We start from the raw sequence: 18,632 nt of genomic DNA on the forward strand, positions 1-18,632 counted from the left end.
CCCATATTTCTTTATCTTCTGGGACGTTTCATTTTGACCGTACAGCCTTGTGAGCGTGCCAAAGTCTGAAGCCTCGGCCTTGCATCAGGTGTGCTTTTATCTTTATTTATGAGACATCCTACGGACGTAAATGAAAACTCTTATTACTCTGCACGTGATGCACATCATGTGCAGTGAATTTCACTTCCCTGTGCCTCGTATTGTTATTTTTAAAAACGCTTCTTTACACCTCCCTTGAGGCTCGGTTTTTGCAAGTCACCGTCTACAATTCCAACGGAAGAGACATAATTATTCTTTTATGGAAAATGTTTTTGGAGTTTTTCAATCCTGAAAAATAGACCGCAGTGAACACACAGTTGTGTTATAAGATTGGCCTTAAAAACCTTTCTTAAATCATCCTTATGAAGGGGAACAGACGAATACACACTGTGTTTTACATAGGTCCAATTCCCCATGTACCAATGACGAACCATGAACCAGCTACCACAAATAAAGGGAAGTAAGCATGTTTAATTATTGGGGAAGGGAGGATAGGAGAGAAGCACATATGCACAGAGAATGCACCGCATGGCGATTAGGAATAAACCGTCATTCCCAAGAAACCTCGACTGCTTAACCACCGCCTTGCACATTCACTCAACAATGATTAATACAGATCGCGGTGACAAGACTGAAGAGAAACATGCTTCACGTGCGATACTTGCGCGGGACAATGATTATGGTATTGGAGTGGGGGTCATGACCGGCACCCCATAGCTCTCGGGCTCCTCACCTCTCTTGGCGTGTGTAGCTCTCTGGCACCCTCAGCTATCTCTCAAGGCTTTACCTCCCGCATGTGCTGTCTGCTTCTCCCCCGATCCAGATGTGAAGTGAGTGTCCAAGATAAGCAGTCAGAGAGAGAGAGAGAGACACACACATACACACAAACACAGCTGCTGCTCGCTCCTCTGTCGCTCCACCTTTATATCCGCCCGACCCTACTCTAGCTATTTACTCATTGGTTTGCTGTGCGACTTTGTTGTTTTGAGCCGATTCCTGTCGCCTCGAGCCATTTGTGGTGACTTAAAGCAGTTTCCTGAAGCTTGAAGCTTTTTATAGTCATGAGGTGTTGCTCTTTCCATCCTTGCAGGGGTGTCGCTGATGACGGCGAACCCGATTTATTATTATTAACTGTAAAGGACATGCAGACAGATTACAGAGGGAATCATTTGTGGAAGGAATGGTGGGGTGTTGAACGTGTGATGGAATGGAAGGGTGATGATTCTGTCAAGACGTACTTCAACAAGTTGTGATCCTTGTACACAAATACCGTACGTCTTATGCTGAACATTTAAGAATGAAATAACTATACTATGTTGCCCCCTTTAACTCGTATCACATCCCCGCTTTCACAAGCCGGCTGTCCATGCCTGACGTTCGACTGAAGGTGTCACAGGAATGTGGAATTTATTGGTTCATGGTTTGGCATTCGCTGTTTCCGCATTGTTTGTTTTTGGGTTCCCTCCCTTGCATAGCATGGGTACCTTGCTCGTATGTAATATTTATTCAGCCATAATTACCCACAAGTTGCATGGTTTATCCCTTTCGCTTTCCATATTTTTTGACTCAGTTGGGTTTTGTCACTTTCTTAGATGCCTGGGAATCTGTTTTTGATGCTGTGCAGAACACGAGAAGAGCAGCTGGACTTCCTCCACTGTCATTCACAGGTACCCCGCCATCCCTAATTTTGTTTTTTCATGTTTCACAATACACATTACTTTCAACTTCTCCCTCTCTCCCCCTTTCCCCTTCCACTCCATTCACAAGCTATCAATCCCCTCACGCTGTTTGTTGTTTGCTCGTACCTCAGCCATTGCTGCGCAGCGCATGCTTGGCCTTCAGCACCCATCGCTGGGTTACCTACTGGAGCAGTTGGGTGGGGCGGGCGCTTGTCCCGGTTACTCGTTCCGCTTCCACCCACCCCAGGCACCCAGCCCACCCCTGCCCGAGAGCATTCATGGATGTGCCCGTGCTCAGCCTCATATGTGGTTAGTATTACATTGTGTGTGTATGCGTGCCATCTTGTCCCCAAAATTAAAAGCTAAATTGCAATAACGCAATGTGTGAGCATCAAATGAAATGTGTAAAAGCAAGGGTATAATGAGAGAGAGAGACAGAGACAGAGACAGAGAACGGTATCTAAAACATCACCACCCCTTACCACCCTCTCCTTTGTTTCCTCCTTTCCACGGGTATTTTAATGCATGGAGTGCGTTGCCCCAGTAGTCCCAGATGAATACCAAATCGTGCTCGAAATGTCGGACCTCAACCATTCTGTGGTGTGCGATTCATTTTTGTGCTCGAGTACTAATTAGCAGTGGTGACGTTGCAGTGGTTTTGGGAGTCCTGGAACGTCGACTCACCACTATGTATATCATTTAATGGGACAGGATTGTGGAATGTCCACAAGGACTTCCATGGACTGTTTCACCACAGAAGTTCCAGAAAAACAATTTGAAGTGTGTGTGTACTGTGTATTTCTCGAGCGGTACCTTATTAAGAGGAGGCGGACACATTGATCGACGAAGATTTTAACACGTGCTCGAAGGGCATGGCGGACAGGCGGAGGAGTACAGAGAATGGAACGGATGTATAGGGGGTTTATCCTCGAACCCCACGACAAATGGACGAATACAATTTCTTAAAGGGAATACATTTAATGAACATGCACAAATATTTACAAAGACAATAATTCAACAGGTAATAATAATAATGGAATGAAATAAATAACTCCTACAGTCAGTGCCTCGCACACACAGACTCAAATACGAACAACGGGGATACAAAATAAAAAGAAAAACCCTCCTTTTCAAGTGCACTTGTACTCATCTTGGCCCAGAGCTGATCCTTGTTGAACTGGAATCAAGGAGCTTCCTCCAGCACATGCACACGCGTGCAAAATGGGCGCCATCGCCTCTCTCACAGCAGGGCAGACGTACGTCAGGCAATCCGCAAGCGGCACTCCACTCAAAGGCCCAAAATGTGCCAGCTTTCCTCCCTCCAAAAGCGTGCAAGCCAACTCCATTCCTCAAAAGCGCCACCTGCCTCGTACATTCCTCACACTGTCCTCGTGTGTGCACTCTCCGATCTCTCGTCCTATCCAGACGGAAACCTTCCACAATCCACAAGTGCACAAGCCTGTCTGCCCTCAACCTCGATCACACTGATCTCTGTCTTCAGATCCACCACCTCCACCTCTCCTGTGTGCTCCTTCTTTTCTCTCGATCCTCCCACCTGGGGTGTGGCCTGCTCGCCCCAAGCATGGGAAGGCGGGGTGTTCTGACCATTTGTTGTGGTTTTAGGGAAGTGTTTTCCATCTGTATTGCCTGGCTTGAAATATAAAAACATCAGGAAAATCACAGAGGGCAATCCCATACTGGGGAACTTATTTTTACTCCCTAGGTTAATTAACACCGCACCACACCTCGTGTGGTGACACGTAACACTTAAGCTCACAGATTCCCTAAGTTAGTTACATCAAAATGCTTTCTACTCATCCACGGACCAAGCAACTCCATCCAATGCTAAATTCCCTATTAAATGCTTCCATCGACCCCCACAACCATAACAATATACAAGCAAATACAACCCGTCGCTTCGCTGATGGATCAATAAAGTGGGGGAGGAGAGGGGGGGGAAAGGAGGGGTGAGAGAGAGAGAGGATGCAGGTATGGGGTGAGAGGGGGAAGGGGAGGCAGAGAGGATGGAGAGGGGGAAGTTAGGTGGGGAGAGTGACACCTCACCAAACGTTGCTACTCACTGCGGGAGGGAGGTGTGTCTGTGTGTGTCTCAGTCAGACACAGCGAGAGAGCGACAGAGGTGTGGGAGGAGAATGCTGCATTTTATGAGGAAGGGGGGGTGAGCAAGGAGGGGACAGAGTGAGAGAAAAGGGTGGAGGAGAGGTGGGGGAAAAAAAAGACAGGTGAGGAGTGGAGTTGGGGTTAGCAAACGAAATGATATGTGACGCCTTATGACCGAATCAGAACAGCTGTGCACATAACGACACAACAGAGTTTGTAAAGTAATCCGCTGGCACATTAACAAAAACTTTGATGTCCCAGTTCCAGAAAGTTTGTGGGAAAATGAAACAAAAACAGTCACTGAAAACATGGAAGTACGGCTCACGTACAACCTAATGATCCCATTGGGAGTGAACATCGAAATCAAAGCATTGCGACCAGATATCATACTTAGGAACAAATTAAAGAGAAGAAGGCAGTGCTTATTGAGGGGTTGATACCGGTGATTTTGGATGAACGATGTAGAAATGAAGAAAATTACCAAATACCAAGACCTCAAGCATGAAGTGAAATGATCCTAGAAGCTGAAGAATGCCAAAGTTGTACCAGTGATGATGAAGAACTTCATGGGAATGATGAGGAAGAACCTCACAGAGATATTAAAAAAAACATCCCTGTGAATATCACGACAAACGAACTGCAGTTGGAAGCTGTCCGGGGCTCAGTAACGATCTTGAAGAGAACCCTCGGCACAAAACTTTGAAAACAGAAAACTTCACAACTTGGTCCGTGAATCGTGACCCCTTAGGCCGAAGTCACATTTGGCACGGCGGCCGTAGGGTCAACAAAATCTACGGCCACTAGCAATTATAGGGCGGCCGCAGTATTTCCACGGTCACACAATGTAGCAGTCACATATGTTTTTATTTTTCGGGGAGCCGCACGGCGTATTTAGAAATTGTGGAGACCGAAAACGTGGGGGTGCCGTACGGTCTTTGATTTGATGTCGCACGGTGACCTTAGGGCGTCCCTGCGGCGGCCATAGAATTTTCAAGGCAGACGCAAGGTAGCCTCAAGGTGTCCGCAAGGCGACCGCAGGGGGCCCTAAGGCGAACGTGCGGCCAGACAGACGGTAACGAGTGGGTTTTTTTTCTTTTTTTACCAGTTCTTTTTTTTTACTGAAATAAAAATATAACAGTTCGGAATATACCAGTATATATAACTGAATATACTATAACTATAATATATATAACTGAATATACCAGTTCGGAGTATAGGCAAACATCTATACTCCGATCTCTAGCGGTAATGCACGGTGGACGCACGGTCGACGCAGACTGCCACGGAGGCCGCACATAGGACGCACGGCAGGCGTAGGGGAACCGTGCGTCGACCCTCCGTTGCCCGCAGGTAGTCACACAGACCGCAAGGCCACCGTACGGTGAACATAGGGATGCCTTAGGACTACCCTATGGCGACCGTGGAAATAGTGTGGCCGCCGTAATTTTTTGGGGGTTGGCAAAATTCATTTTTCATTGATAAGAGCCTACGGCAGCTGCATGAATATATATATATATATATATATATATATATATATATATATATATATATATATATATATATATATATATATATATATATATATATATATATATATATCTCTATCTATCGGCGTTTCCGTGTGTTCGTTGTAATCTTAGGTATCAGGGCTAATATGCCAAAATCAACTCCATCAAAACCTATATTAATGTGCAAGGTATGTTTGAGGCAGGTTTACTCGAGGATATCGGCGAAGAAGTGTCCATTTAAGGCCTTTGAAAACATTAATGAGACGTTTGAAGGTAATCGCGTGACACGGAAGTGCTTTGATGTTGACCCTTGAAGAAAAATTCTTCAGAGAAAGGTAAACGTTCATTCCACTTTGTCCTCTTGTATTACTACGATAAAGGACGAATCATATGTTATTGCATTATTCTGATACTCATTACCCCTGCCACCGAAGGTGAAGGAGGTTATATTGTTGTGGGGCCGGGACGTCGGCCGCGAGCACGACCACCAGATGGAGCAGTAGAGTCGGCTCGACTGATCGCCCGGAATTCAGATCGTACTGTTTGGAAAAGTCCGAAGAGTATGGGTCCCTTTCGGACCGTGAAGGGTCAATATTTCAATCACGTGGTACAGGGTTATTTGCCAAATCTTCAAAATACCTAGAGACGACGTGGCGATCTACCGAGTCTTCACGCCCTCGGCGGAACTCGTATGAAAACGAGCCGCTGAGCGTGCTCGTTCCATGTGCGATTCCGAGCGGTTTAATCGCCGAGAACTGTCGGTCCAGATGTCACCTGACGGCGGCACAACAGCCTTGCTAATCTTCCCCAGCACGCGACACGCTCAGTCAATGAAAGAAGGGACGTGAACGAACTGAAACATTTAACAATCGGGGTTTATTTATAATGCAATAGGTGGGGAATGAGGGAAGCACGTCAGAAGCAGAATTAAACCGAATAAAGCAATGCAATGATATACAGCGAGAAAGCACTTATACAGTTCACTACTTACGGACGGGCCCATGGACACACACACGCACTCCCAAAGAATTGGACCGAAAGGTCTTTATTTGGACCTCCAGCCTGGAGGACAGTCGGCTGAAGATCAGGGTAGCTGGCTACCTGGCCGCAAGCGCGCGGCTGGGCGTTCCCTCCTTCCGGGAGCTCTGGTCACCGAAGGACTGGCCAGCGCAGCAGAACCCGGCTGAGGTGAGACGAGGTGGTGTCCAAGCTCGCGACCATGCGGAGGAGGAGGAGGAAGAAGATGACTGCGACGACCAAACCCAGCCAGGCAGACTCCCCGTGCAAGGATCCTCTGCTTCTTTATATCCTCCCCGGCACGCTCGCTCAGGCAGACATTCGTTTAGCCATTTTCTAGGCATGGCTCAATCCTTCCCCCACTTGGCGCTTTGCCAAGCGAATCGGTGGGTGGGGGCTCAACCTTCCCCCTAGTAAGCGCGCAGAGGACGCCGGGAGCTGAGGGTCTCTGCTTGGTGTTCGGGGGATGGGAGTTGACCTCTCCCCTAGTAAGCGCGCGGGGGACGCCGGGAGCTGAGGGTTTCTGCTTGTTGTTTCATTCCGAGCTGGAGTGGTCCGCTCTGTTGTTGTAGTTGAAATGACAAGAAAGCCTACCACCAAAACAAATCGCAGTGCATTTACATTGATTTACCCATGAGACAAGGGAAAGGAAGCCATCTATAAAACACATACTTACCGAGATATCTGAGCTCAAGGACCTGAATGTTGAGTGTGCTCATGGCTTCCATATTCGCAACAATATTTTCACCCCTGTTTGTCTGTCTGTTTGTCTGTGTACAGGATATATCAAAAAGTTGTGGACGGATCTGGATGAAATTTGGTGGGCACGTTGGGTGTGTGACAAGGACGAACTGATTAGATTTTGGTGAAGATCCGGATCCGGATCTTGATCTGACTACTGGAATTTTAAAAGTGATTCTTCACCATTGAGAGGTAGGGCCAAAAATGATATATAGCACGATATCTCAAAAACACAGTTGTGGACAGATTCGTTTGAACTTGGTGGACACGGTGGTTGTGTGGCAAGGGCAAATTGATTCAATTTTGGTGAAGATCCGAATCCAGATCTGGATATGAGAATTATTTAATTTTTTTAAGTGATTCTTCATCATTGAGAGGTCGGGCCAAAAACGATATATAGTACGATATCTCAAAAATGTATTGGGACCGATATGTTCTTGTGGATCAGGCATTGCGGGGCGGAGGTATGCGCTCTACCGAGTGCCCTTCTCGTTTGGTACTGTAGCATTACGATTCAACATTTGCTACAATTGTAGTTCGGTGCTTCCTTCGATTATCTGCAGCTGAAACCTTGATGAAGAGCCGTGCTCAGCTGATGATCCAGATAGTTGGAAAATCAGTAGTGTGCGTGTGTGCGCTTGATTTTGTATCCCTATCAGCATCGTCAGGTATTTTGGCGACTCTGCTCAAAGGCGGTAGGACGGGGCATTCCACCTTCAAATTACCCTTAAATCTGGCTACGGTCAACAAATCGATGTGCAATGTGAAAAGTGATTCCGGACGAGGTATGCTCCTCATGCTGCAACTTGATCGTGTGGGACGAATGTACCATGTCACACAAGCAGGCATTCGAGGCACTTTACCGGGCTCTCCAAGATATTCGACAAAACAGTTCACCCCATGGATGGCGTGACGGTTCTTCTCGCCAATGATTTCAGACAAACTTTGCTCACAATTCGGTGGGGTAAAGCTGATCAAGTCAATGAGAGTTTTAAATCGTCGGTGCTATGGCGAAATGTTGAAAAATAAATGACTCTCCGTACCAATATGCGCGTGCACTTAGGAGGAGATCATAGTGCACACTAGTTCGCCACTCTTCTGCTTTACAATGGTGACAGTAAAATCGAGCCTGATGCTGGTGACGGCCTCATCCCCCTTCACGAAGATCTGGCTACAATGGTGAGTTCCAGCAACGATTTGTTCAACAGCATGCTTCCTAATTTTAGCTCGCCTGGAACGCAGCAAAGAGGCAAGGCAAGGCAGGCGATGCTGGCCGGCCTCATGATGATCTCGTTCCGTCATGATGGCAGGAACGTGTGGGGGCAGATTAGGCAGCCAGCTTTGGTCCTTACCTAAACGTAACTACCCCACTAATCCCTCTAACTATACTGTTACCCCCCTTTAATTCACTGACCTAATTCTAACCCTCTAAGCCCTGCTATCCAATCTATCCCTCCCAGGTCCTTTGATCCCTCTATCTAACCGAACCTATCTCCCGAGAGTCCATCAACGCACTTGCACAGTGTCAAACATATGAGGTGGCGTGGCACCACTCTCTGGCGGAGTAGCCCGATGGGCGGGGGGGGTGTGCATACCCCTGCTAAACATTTGGGACACAATGGGTTCACTCACGGTCCAATTACCTTACCCCATTATGCAGCAGCCACAATCACACAATGGTACCAAGGGGGGAGTATCCTGATCCTAACCTAATATCATAAAACTCCATTCCTTCGTTTATCATTACACCCCCCTACAGTGGTTCGATGCAACCAATTGTCTCGTCGTCCCACACGTTGGTGCTTCATCAATTTCGGGCCCGGTCTTCAAATTTTCTCTCTGCCATCACACAATATCGTGGTTGGGCAGTGTGGTTCCACTTGCAGGTCTACCTACCTGCTAAACTCACACGTGGCACCCCTGGGTAACTGGGGCCTCCGACCGAGCTTAACCTGCTCCTCGCTAAACTATGGGGGAGGCCCTTCCTCGGGGGAGGCCCCCCGACGCCCACCATGGCATTTGGTGCACTGGGTCCCTTTCCTCAGGTACCCTTGCCCATTACACACACTAACTACCTGGTCCCCTGGACCTACCTCCAGCCTTACCTGGCCAACTTACTCCCAGGGCACCCTCTACAACAATAAACTGTTACCAACGAACCAGACTCCCAGCCCTTCAAGAACACCAATGCACTTTTGCAATAAAGAAATAAAAAATACTTTCTACCTTCAGCACCAACGGCAAAACAACATCCCATTCCAAAACGTCTGAACCCCCTCTGCTCTCACGCCATTGCAAGCGAGGGTTCATCTCCATGGGGAGTGTGCAGTGCTCCACGTACACACACCTTGTACCATTCACTCAATTCTTCCTTCACGAACAAAATTTTGCCACGCACTCCATTCATAACCTGCATCGCTCTCTCAACAAACGTTCCACGATTCATTCCTCAATGGTCGGGACCACAAAGAAGAACAAGGAAGGCGCGAACTTGGAGTCATTCCAAGTTACAAGATAATCAAACTCCTGGTCGTCAATTTAATTTGTCGCTCATCCCTTCTTATCTCTAACAACGTCATTGTTCCCATTGTTCATCTCAGTCTTTCCCTCTGCCAGCCCCACCTTCACCATGACCAGCTCCGCCTTCATTTCTTGCTGCCCAGTCACTGCCCATTGCTTCCATATCAGCCCTGATTCCATTGCCCATCACTTTCATCTCACCTATCATCCGGGCCATCTTCAATGCCAATTGATCCATTTCGAATGGTTTTGGTGAGGTCGGTCTGCTACTCTGAGGTGTGGGTTCCAGAGGTAGTGCTATATCCTCCGAGGTGGGGGGTGAATTTGGTTGTCTGGGGCCCCGAGCATTACCAATGTCTCTGCTGTGGCCGTGGTTCCCACTGAATATTCCCCCAAGAAACTATCTTCCTCCATATTGCCGTCCTGGACCATGAGTTCCTCTACCATTCCTAAACTCACCTGGACCAGCTCATCTTGGTGCGCCATAGTCTGCACAAATAATTAACTAAAATTTTCACCCTAACCTGCTCTTATAATTTAGGGGGTGTGTTAAGCACTTAAGTCAGGTCAGGTTAGATCTGTGACCTGCTACAGGTACCATGTAAACCTGTACTAACCTGTTCCATGGTCGGGTTGTCGGCGACTAAACTATCTCCCCCACCAGGTTTTTTGGTGAGGAGGGTGTTTGGATATGGACACCCAGCAGGATTAAAAACAAAACCTGTCAAAGGGCGGAGGAGCTTCTTGTGAGCCAACGGCCATCCATATCTAGTGCCCAACTGTGTCTGCGGACGTCACAAAGGGTGGACAAGGACAACTGTGCAGGCACTAAGGGTGGACAAGGAGGCCTATGTGCGAGGAATCTGTGAGGGGGTAGAGCATCACCTGTGGACAGGTGATTCTCGTCCCGCTTACAGGGGAATTCGCGCATTGCTTTCATCCAAGCCCATCCCTCGAAGCACAGCAGTTAGAGCAGAGAGTGGTAGGCTCTTGACAGAGGAGTCTGAAGTGAAGGCCCAGGCTGGTTACTTTGAGCGGTTGTACCAGGCTGATCCACCAGCTGTTGAGTTGGACGTCAGGGGTGTTACAATCCCTGTTGCTGACCCTTCAATCAACTGTGGTCCACCTTCGCTTGTGGAAACGCAGGCTGCGGTGAACCGGTTGAAACGGGGCAAAGCTCCAGGGATCTGTGGCATCCATGCTGAGCTTCTCAAGGCTGGTGGAAATGCTGCACTCGTGTCGTTGCATGCAGTTTTGTGCTCTGCCTGGAACACAGGCATCATCCCAACTGATTGGAAGAGGGGCCTTGTTGTCCCTCTCTGGAAAGGGAAGGGTGATCGCAAAGACTGCAACAACTACCGAGGGGTGACGCTGCTCTCAGTGCCGGGAAAAGCCTTTGCTCGGATAATTCTTGATAGGGTTCGCCACCATGTGCTTGAGCACCAGCATCCAGAGCAGTCAGGCTTTACACCAAAGAGGTCAACGATTCACCGTATCCTTGCTCTTCGGGTCCTCACCGAACGCAGACGAAAGTTTCGGCAGGAGCTGCTTGTAGCTTATGTTGATCTCTGTAAAACGTTCCATTCAGTGAATCGGGATGTCCTCTGGAGGATTCTTGGTCTTCGTGGGGTGCCACCAAAACTGATCGATCTGATGTCTGAACTCTACTCTGGTACTGAGAGTGCTGTGAAGTGTGGTGGTACCATCTCTGACTTATTTCCAGTTGTTACTGGAGTTCGTCAGGGGTGTGTAATGGCCCCCACACTTTTCAGCACTTGTATGGACTGGATTCTAGGGAGGATGTCGGAGAGATCAAGCTGCGGTGCATCGTTTGAGAATGTCAAGATCTCGGACCTTTATTTCGCAGATGATGCAGTCATCTTTGTGGAGGCTTAAGATATCCTTTTTGGGGCCCTCGAGGTGCTGAATGAGCAGTCGGAGCCGCTGGGATTACGGGTTTCTTGGGTCAAAACAAAGATCCAGGCTTTCATTGACATCTTGGATGCTGCTGTCCTGTCTGTGTCTGTTTGTGGTGAGGATGTTGAGGTCGTGGAGAGATTCACTTACTTTGGCAGTGATATTCATGTCTCTGCTGGCTGTGAGTCAGAGGTCAATAGACGTCTGGGTCGGGCCTGGGGAGTCATGGATTCACTGGATCATGGGGTGTGGCACTGCCGGTACCTGTGCGGGAGGACGAAAGTCCGAGTCTTCAGGTTCTTGGTGCTTCCAGTCTTGCTCTATGGATGCGAGACTTCGACTCTGACCAAGGATCTGAGACGAAGACTTAATTCCTTTGGTACCAGGTCTCTTCGGAGAATCCTTGGCTGTCGCTGGTCGGATTTTGTGTCCAATGAGCGGTTGCTGAGAGAGACTCGGATGAGATTTGTTACCTACATCGTCCGTGAGCGTCAGTTGTGGCTGTATGGACATGTGGCTCGTTTTCCTGACGCTGATCCTGCTCACCAGATTCTTTCAGCGAAGGAGTCTCGTGAGTGGAGGAGGCCAATGGGCCGACCACGTGCCTCGTTGTTGCAGCAGGTTGACCGGCATCTCAAGGAGATGGGGATGGGCCTGGCATCTGCCTGGGGGATGGCCAGACAGAGGCCCCTGGAGTACCCGTGGAAAGTGGACGCAGCGACGCGCTGTTCTGGCACATGCTCCCATACCTGACCTGACCTGGGTGCGTTAAGTACACCCCAGGACCAAATCTTGCTCCTGACACGAAACTGTTGCGGCTCCGGGGTCGCGGGGGTACTATGAGGGAAGGGATATCCCTGCTTTCTCCCCGGACTCACCGGGAATCAAAGCCGTTACACACGAATAAGTTTGTGTCGCGGCGGGTCGTTAATCGACTGCAAACGCCAACAATTTAACCACATCACCCAGTGTCCTCCGTCTGACTATCGTTTAACTGGGAACACGCAGTAGCCTTATCAGGGGAATCGCGCACTCAATGCGTACTTGTATTAAACCTATCAGATGCAGCCGAGCGGAGCTTCCAAGTACGCACCGGCTAATAAGTAGATTTTTTGGGGGGTATAACTTCCTGGCTATGCTAATGTGCGGACCATGCTGGACCAATAGAAGAAAAGACTTAAACGAGCTGGGTACATTTATAACAAGGCAGATTTATAATAACAAAGTGAGGAAATTTATGTGGCACAGTAATGGGTTTATTCGCAAAGATGTACAGCAGGGGAAAGCAAGGAATTTGTGGGTGCGACAAAAGAAATGGCAAATATTCACAAAAGACGACAGTACAGAGTTACCCCGAATAACTTGTCGTCTTAACTTATGCTATACATAACAAGCTCCATCACACACCCACACCCGAGAAAAATTAGAGATAGCCCAGAAAGAGGAGAGGCAGATGAGGTGTAGCGACCTCGTGGTTCCTGGCGTGGTCGGCAAACCGGCGCAGCCCAATCGCTGAGGAGCCCAGTCTATGGTGTGGGAGTAAGAGGAGCGAATGAAGTGCAGCATGTCGCAAGAGGAAATGTGAGACGTGTGAGTCAGTAATGCTCTCTTTGTTCGTGCATCCTCAGTGGACGAGACATACTGTAGATGGGAGAGAAAGGTGCGTGAGAATAAGACTTCAACGGCGATGTGTGAGGTTCTGTAAATGTGAATATTGGCTGCTGTGTGCAGCCGAAACTGAGCATCGTTGACCAGGGGGTGGTCCCGGCCCGTCCTGACAATAGCTTGCTCCATCCCGCTCTCCTCGTTTGGCTGGTCGTGCTTTCTCGTAGCGAGTTTCGGCTCGGACGCTGGAGAGCTCTTGGGTGACCGCCTCGTGAAGCCGGGATGGAGAGAGAGAGATAGCCAGCTGAATTGCTCCTTTTATGGAGCCTGAGCGAGGGAGGAGCTATGAATCGGATCACATGATCCTGTAGGTGTTCCCGAGCTTCCCCATTGGCCCGTAGCCATGCCCCGTTAGATTTCGGAATCGTAAATGGCTTCAGTCGCCCTTGCGCTCGGCCACGCATTGGAGCTCCATCATTAACATTGGGTGAGAGTCCTCGGGAGCGCTCTCCCGTCCTGAACGTGTGCTGGACTCCATTAGAGTGTGGTTATTTGGAGAAACCTCAGAACTATCCGCACGTCCTCGAATGAACGCTTCGAGTTCCATGCCGAAACACCCAGATTCTCATTACCCTCTTTCGCTTGGCATCTTCCGAGACTGTGGTGAGCATCCAAGTGGGTTGATGGCAGTTGTGGCAGTTACACGGAAGTGAGGGAAGCATTGTGACATTTGTGGCAAAGAGGTTGAGGTAGGTGGTTAATGGTTGGGGTGGTAGGTTGTTGTTGGGATTTTTAGAAGGTGTTTGGGGTGGTTATGGTAAGCGTTGTAGCGTTGTGGTGAGCATAATTAGGGTCTGAGGTGAGGTGTCGGTTGGATTTTGGCGCACAGTTTGAATGGAAAATGGCGCACATATGCAAATGAGCTTTGCTTTGTACTCTAGCGCTCTCGGCATCGCCATCATACTGCATTTGTGCTTGTGTGGTTTGTGTTTGAGGTAAAGAATTGAAATAAAAGAAAGAATAAAGGATTGAAGACCCAACTAAAAGCCCGACGCAACGCATCTTTCCCATTTACCCACTAGACATATGGAAAGGGCTAACTAAACAAATACTAACACAATAACTGTCTTTGGGTCTCTCTATGTTGGGTGCCATTTCCTCGGAGGAGTGCTGTTTTTACAAAACCAGAACAATATCTTGGTTGGATAAGTGTCCACCCCCCTGAGTTAATACTTAGTGGAAGCACCTTTGACAGCAATCACAGCTGTGAGTCTGTTGGGATCGGTCTCGACCAACTTTGCACACCTTGATTGGGCAATATTTTTACCATTCTTCTGTACAAACCTGTTCCAGCTCAGTCAATTTGCATGGGGAGCGTTGATGAACAGCAACCTTCGAGTCATGCCACAGATTTCTGATTGGATTTAGGTCGGGGCTTTGACTGGGCCACTCAAGGACATTCATCTTTTTGTTCTTTAACCACTCCAGTGGAGCTTTGGCTGCTTGCTTCAGGTCGTCATGCTGAAAGGTGAACTTCCGTCACAATTTCAGTTTTCTTGCAGAGGGCAGCAGGTTTTCCTCTCGGATTTTTCTGTATTTTGTTTCATCCATTTTCTCTTCTATCCTGACAAGTGCCGCAGTCTGTGCTGATGAGAAACATCCCCATAACATGATGCTGTAACCACCGTGCTTCACAGTAGGGATGGTGTTCTTTGGGTGATGTGCTCTGTTGGGTTTGCGCCAAACGTAAAGTTTTTCATTTCGGTCAGAAAGTTCCATCTTGGTTTTCTCAGGCGACAAAACGTGTTGCCACATGGCTTCAGAGTCTCCGGAGTGTTTTTTTTTGCATACCTCAAACGGGGCTCAATGTGGGCTTTTTAAAGTAATGGCTTCTTTCTTGCCACCCTAACATACAGGGCCAGAATTGTGGAGTGCTTGAGATATTGTTGTCACATGCTCCCAGTGACCAGTCTTTGCCTTAAAGGCCTGTAGCTCTTTCATAGTGGCCATTGGCCTCTTGGTGGCCGATCTGATCAGTCTCCTCCTTGCTCGGTAATCCAGTTTGGGGGGACGGCCTGATCCACCTAGGTTAGGTCTTGGAGGTACCAAATGCTTTCCACTTCTTAATGATTATCTTGACTGTGCTCCAAGGGATATTCAAGGCCTTTGAAATATTTTTAAACCCATCCCATGATGTGTGCCTTTCCACAACTTTATCTCAGAGGTCTTTTGAAAACTCCTTGGTGCTCATGGTTGAGTCTTTGCTATGAAATGCACTACCCCACAGAGGAAACCTACAGGAACAACTTATTTTATTCTGAAACTGGAAGGGCACTCGGTAAAGTGCATATCTCCGCCATACAATGCCTGATCCACGAGAACATATCAGGCCCAATACATTTTTGAAATATCATTCTTTACAGTAGTATATTGTTTTTGGCCCTATCTCTCAATGGTGAAGAATCGCTTTTTCAATTGAATAATTCTCGTACCCAGATCTGGATTCGGATCTTCACCAAAATCGAATCAATTTGTTCTTGCCACACACCTAACGTGTCCACCAAGTTTTGTCCGAATCCGTCCACAACTTTTTGAGATATCGTTTTCGGCCCGATCTCTGCACGGTGAAGAATCACTTTAAAAATTCTCGTGTCCGGATCTGGATCTTCACCAAAATCTAATCAGTTTGTCCTTGTCACACACCCAACCTGCCAACAAAACTTCATCGGGATCCATCCATAACTTTTTGAGATATCCTGCACACAGACAAACAGACAAATGGGTGAAAACATAAGCTCCTTCACCTTCGGTGGCAGTGGTAATGATCAGAATCACTACAATTTAGCACAGGTGGAGGACAGTTAACTTGGTGTGTGATTTTTGAAGGTGATTGGTTACACCTGAGCTAATTTACAATTGCTATTTTTTGGGGGGGTGAGGGGGAGGTGGACACTTATCCATCCAAGATATTCTAGTTTTGTATATTTAATTAATTTTCTGAAATTTGTGTAATTTGTTTTGATTGATGGTTTCCACCAGCTGGTACTGTGTGTGTGTGTGTGTGTGTGTGTGTGTGTGTGTGTGTGTGTGTGTGTGTGTGTGTGTGTGTACATATATATATATATATATATATATATATATATATATATATATATATATATATATATATATATATATATATATATATATATATATATACACATTTGACACATCCCACACTCCTCCAGCCGAAGAAACTGCGTAAAGCAACCCAAGAAGGCCTACACAAGGTAAGCGCTTTGCTGTTTCAAACACTTCTCAGAGTTCCTCCATCGCTATAAAGACGTTCACATGTAGTAAACACATGAGAATCCCTTTTGTTGCATTCTCGTGTGTGTACTGTGTTAACGCCTTTATAGCTGTGGAAGAACTCTGGGTAGGGTTTGAAACAGCAAAGCGCTTACCTTGTGTAGTCCTTTTTGGGTTACTTTATGCAGCTTCTTTAGCTAGAGGAGTGTGGGATGTGTCAATTATTTATATCATCCTGGGTTTAGTTGATTAGGTGAGAGCTGCTGGCTCTTCCCTCCATTCACAGGTGAGAGATGTTGGTGGGTCTTTCTTTATGATATACTGTATATGTATATTTTTTGAATTCCTCATTTTATAAACCAGTCCACCCCAGGGAGGGAACATTCACTTATTGGCCCTGTTTCAGGCTTATTGGCCCTCGTCACCATAGAGCAGAAGCTCCTGTCCAGAGTGAACTGGTCAACTTCCGTGGAGATGTAGGACTTGTAGCTTTGCTAAGATCATGGTTCAAAGGTGGAACCGATGTAATTGTTTAGCCAGTGAAGCCTTTTAAAATTTAAGTTGTTCCTAGCTTCTCCCAGAACGGTTTTTGTTTTCCACAGACATGTTAATGCGTGGCAGGCATTTCCTGCTGGTCAGGATGCATTCAGCAATAACTGGTGTGGCGCTTGCTTCCTGGTACCCACTACAGTAATGGGGTGTGATCTTGACATATGTATAATTGTGTGTGTGTTATGTGGTTTTTCAGAGTAAATTCGGAATCCTCACGGCTCTGTTGATGAGGAACAATTGTGCTAATTTTGATTCAACGATGTTTCAGTGTAACGTAAAGCATTTGCTAAGTGTAGTGTATTATACCGTTTGGCAATTTTGCTGCTCAGGCGATCTCCATTTGATATCTTCAACTTCCTCGCTTCCAAACATCGTAAAGTGCCCGAGAGACTGGGTGATGCAGAGAGGGAGAGGGAGTGGGAAAAGGCAGCCCGGTGAGTACGGGAGAGGGTAAAGTGTGTGATGAGAAGCCTGTGTGGAACTGTTTGTAGGGTTTGAGAGAGGTCAATAATGGTGTTCACTGTGAGTTGCAAGGAGATTTGAAGGATACAATTTGTGAGGGAATGAGTGGTGCGCTAGACGATCCTTCCCCTTATCTCCCCCCCCCCCCCCAGACGATCAACCGCCGACCTTCCTCTGGCGATGCGCTTTCGCCATCTTAGGTCCACAGCCCGGCACTCTGTTGGTGTTTACAGGTCTGCTTTAGCTTCATCCTTCGAGACCATTGAATGCTCATCATAATTTCCCTTTGTTTTGTCCCCATGGCTCATAATGTGGCTTTGTTTTTTTGTTTGACCCCCACCCCACCTCCTTTCACCCCTCAGGTCTCCTATCCACGGACGCGGCCTCTTCTGTAAAAGGCCGATTGAGGCTGGGGAGATGGTGATAGAATACTCTGGCCTGGTTATTCGCTCTGCTCTTACGGATAAACGGGAAAAACTGTATGAGAGCAAGGTAGGCTCGTCTCGTTGCGCGACGGCTTGTATCGACCGAGCGTGTCCATTGAACTCTAAATCGTCTTCCTTGCTTTTTCCACCTCCAGGGAATCGGCTGCTACATGTTCAAAATGGATGACGTGGAGGTGGTGGATGCGACCACGCACGGAAATGCGGCACGGTTCATCAACCACTCGTGCGAGCCAAACTGCACGTCTCGCGTAATAACACTGGACGGTCGCAAGCACATCGTGATCTTGTCTCGGCGGCGCCTGGACCGCGGCGATGAGCTCACCTACGATTACCGCTTTCCCATCGAGGAAGCGGCTTCTCGCAAACTGCCGTGCAACTGCGGTGCGGTGCGATGTCGTAAGACTCTCAATTAGGTCGACGGACGGAGCTATCCGACCGCTCGTTCCTAACCATTGTAATATACTGTATTGCGCGCTTGTAAGTTGTATACTTTTTAATTTCATTTGTTTATTTTTGCATCGACATAAAATTTTGATAGAAATGTTGGAAATGTGTTGCATGGAGGACATTTGGTCTCATAACGAATCGTTCGTGGTGGGGGCAATCGTGTGGGATCGAGCCACGGCTTTCGAAGCACTCGCTCTGGTTTTCACCCACAATGCCTCCAGCACGGTGACAAGATGCAATTGGAGTTGTTTTGGAAAAAAATTTGAATAAAACTTAGAATTATGTTATTA

The 18,632-nt window shown here is 47.6% G+C and overlaps 1 protein-coding gene across 1 annotated transcript in view; it reads left to right on the top strand.

Moving 5' to 3' along the window:
* The window catches only part of LOC147016363 (uncharacterized), a 183,131-nt gene extending 164,499 nt beyond the window's left edge, over window positions 1-18,632 (top strand). The window contains exons 32-37 of the mRNA XM_085844976.1: window positions 1,632-1,706; window positions 1,850-2,027; window positions 17,317-17,421; window positions 17,602-17,682; window positions 17,812-17,941; window positions 18,030-18,632. Coding sequence (XP_085701102.1) covers window positions 1,632-1,706; window positions 1,850-2,027; window positions 17,317-17,421; window positions 17,602-17,682; window positions 17,812-17,941; window positions 18,030-18,308 — 848 coding nt within the window. The 3' untranslated portion in view covers window positions 18,309-18,632. The remainder of the gene's footprint in view (window positions 1-1,631; window positions 1,707-1,849; window positions 2,028-17,316; window positions 17,422-17,601; window positions 17,683-17,811; window positions 17,942-18,029) is intronic.

This window comes from Eptatretus burgeri, chromosome 11 (assembly GCF_056783735.1).
Source record: "Eptatretus burgeri isolate ZD-2024b chromosome 11, Ebu_testis_v1, whole genome shotgun sequence".
Lineage (NCBI taxonomy): Eukaryota > Metazoa > Chordata > Myxini > Myxiniformes > Myxinidae > Eptatretus > Eptatretus burgeri.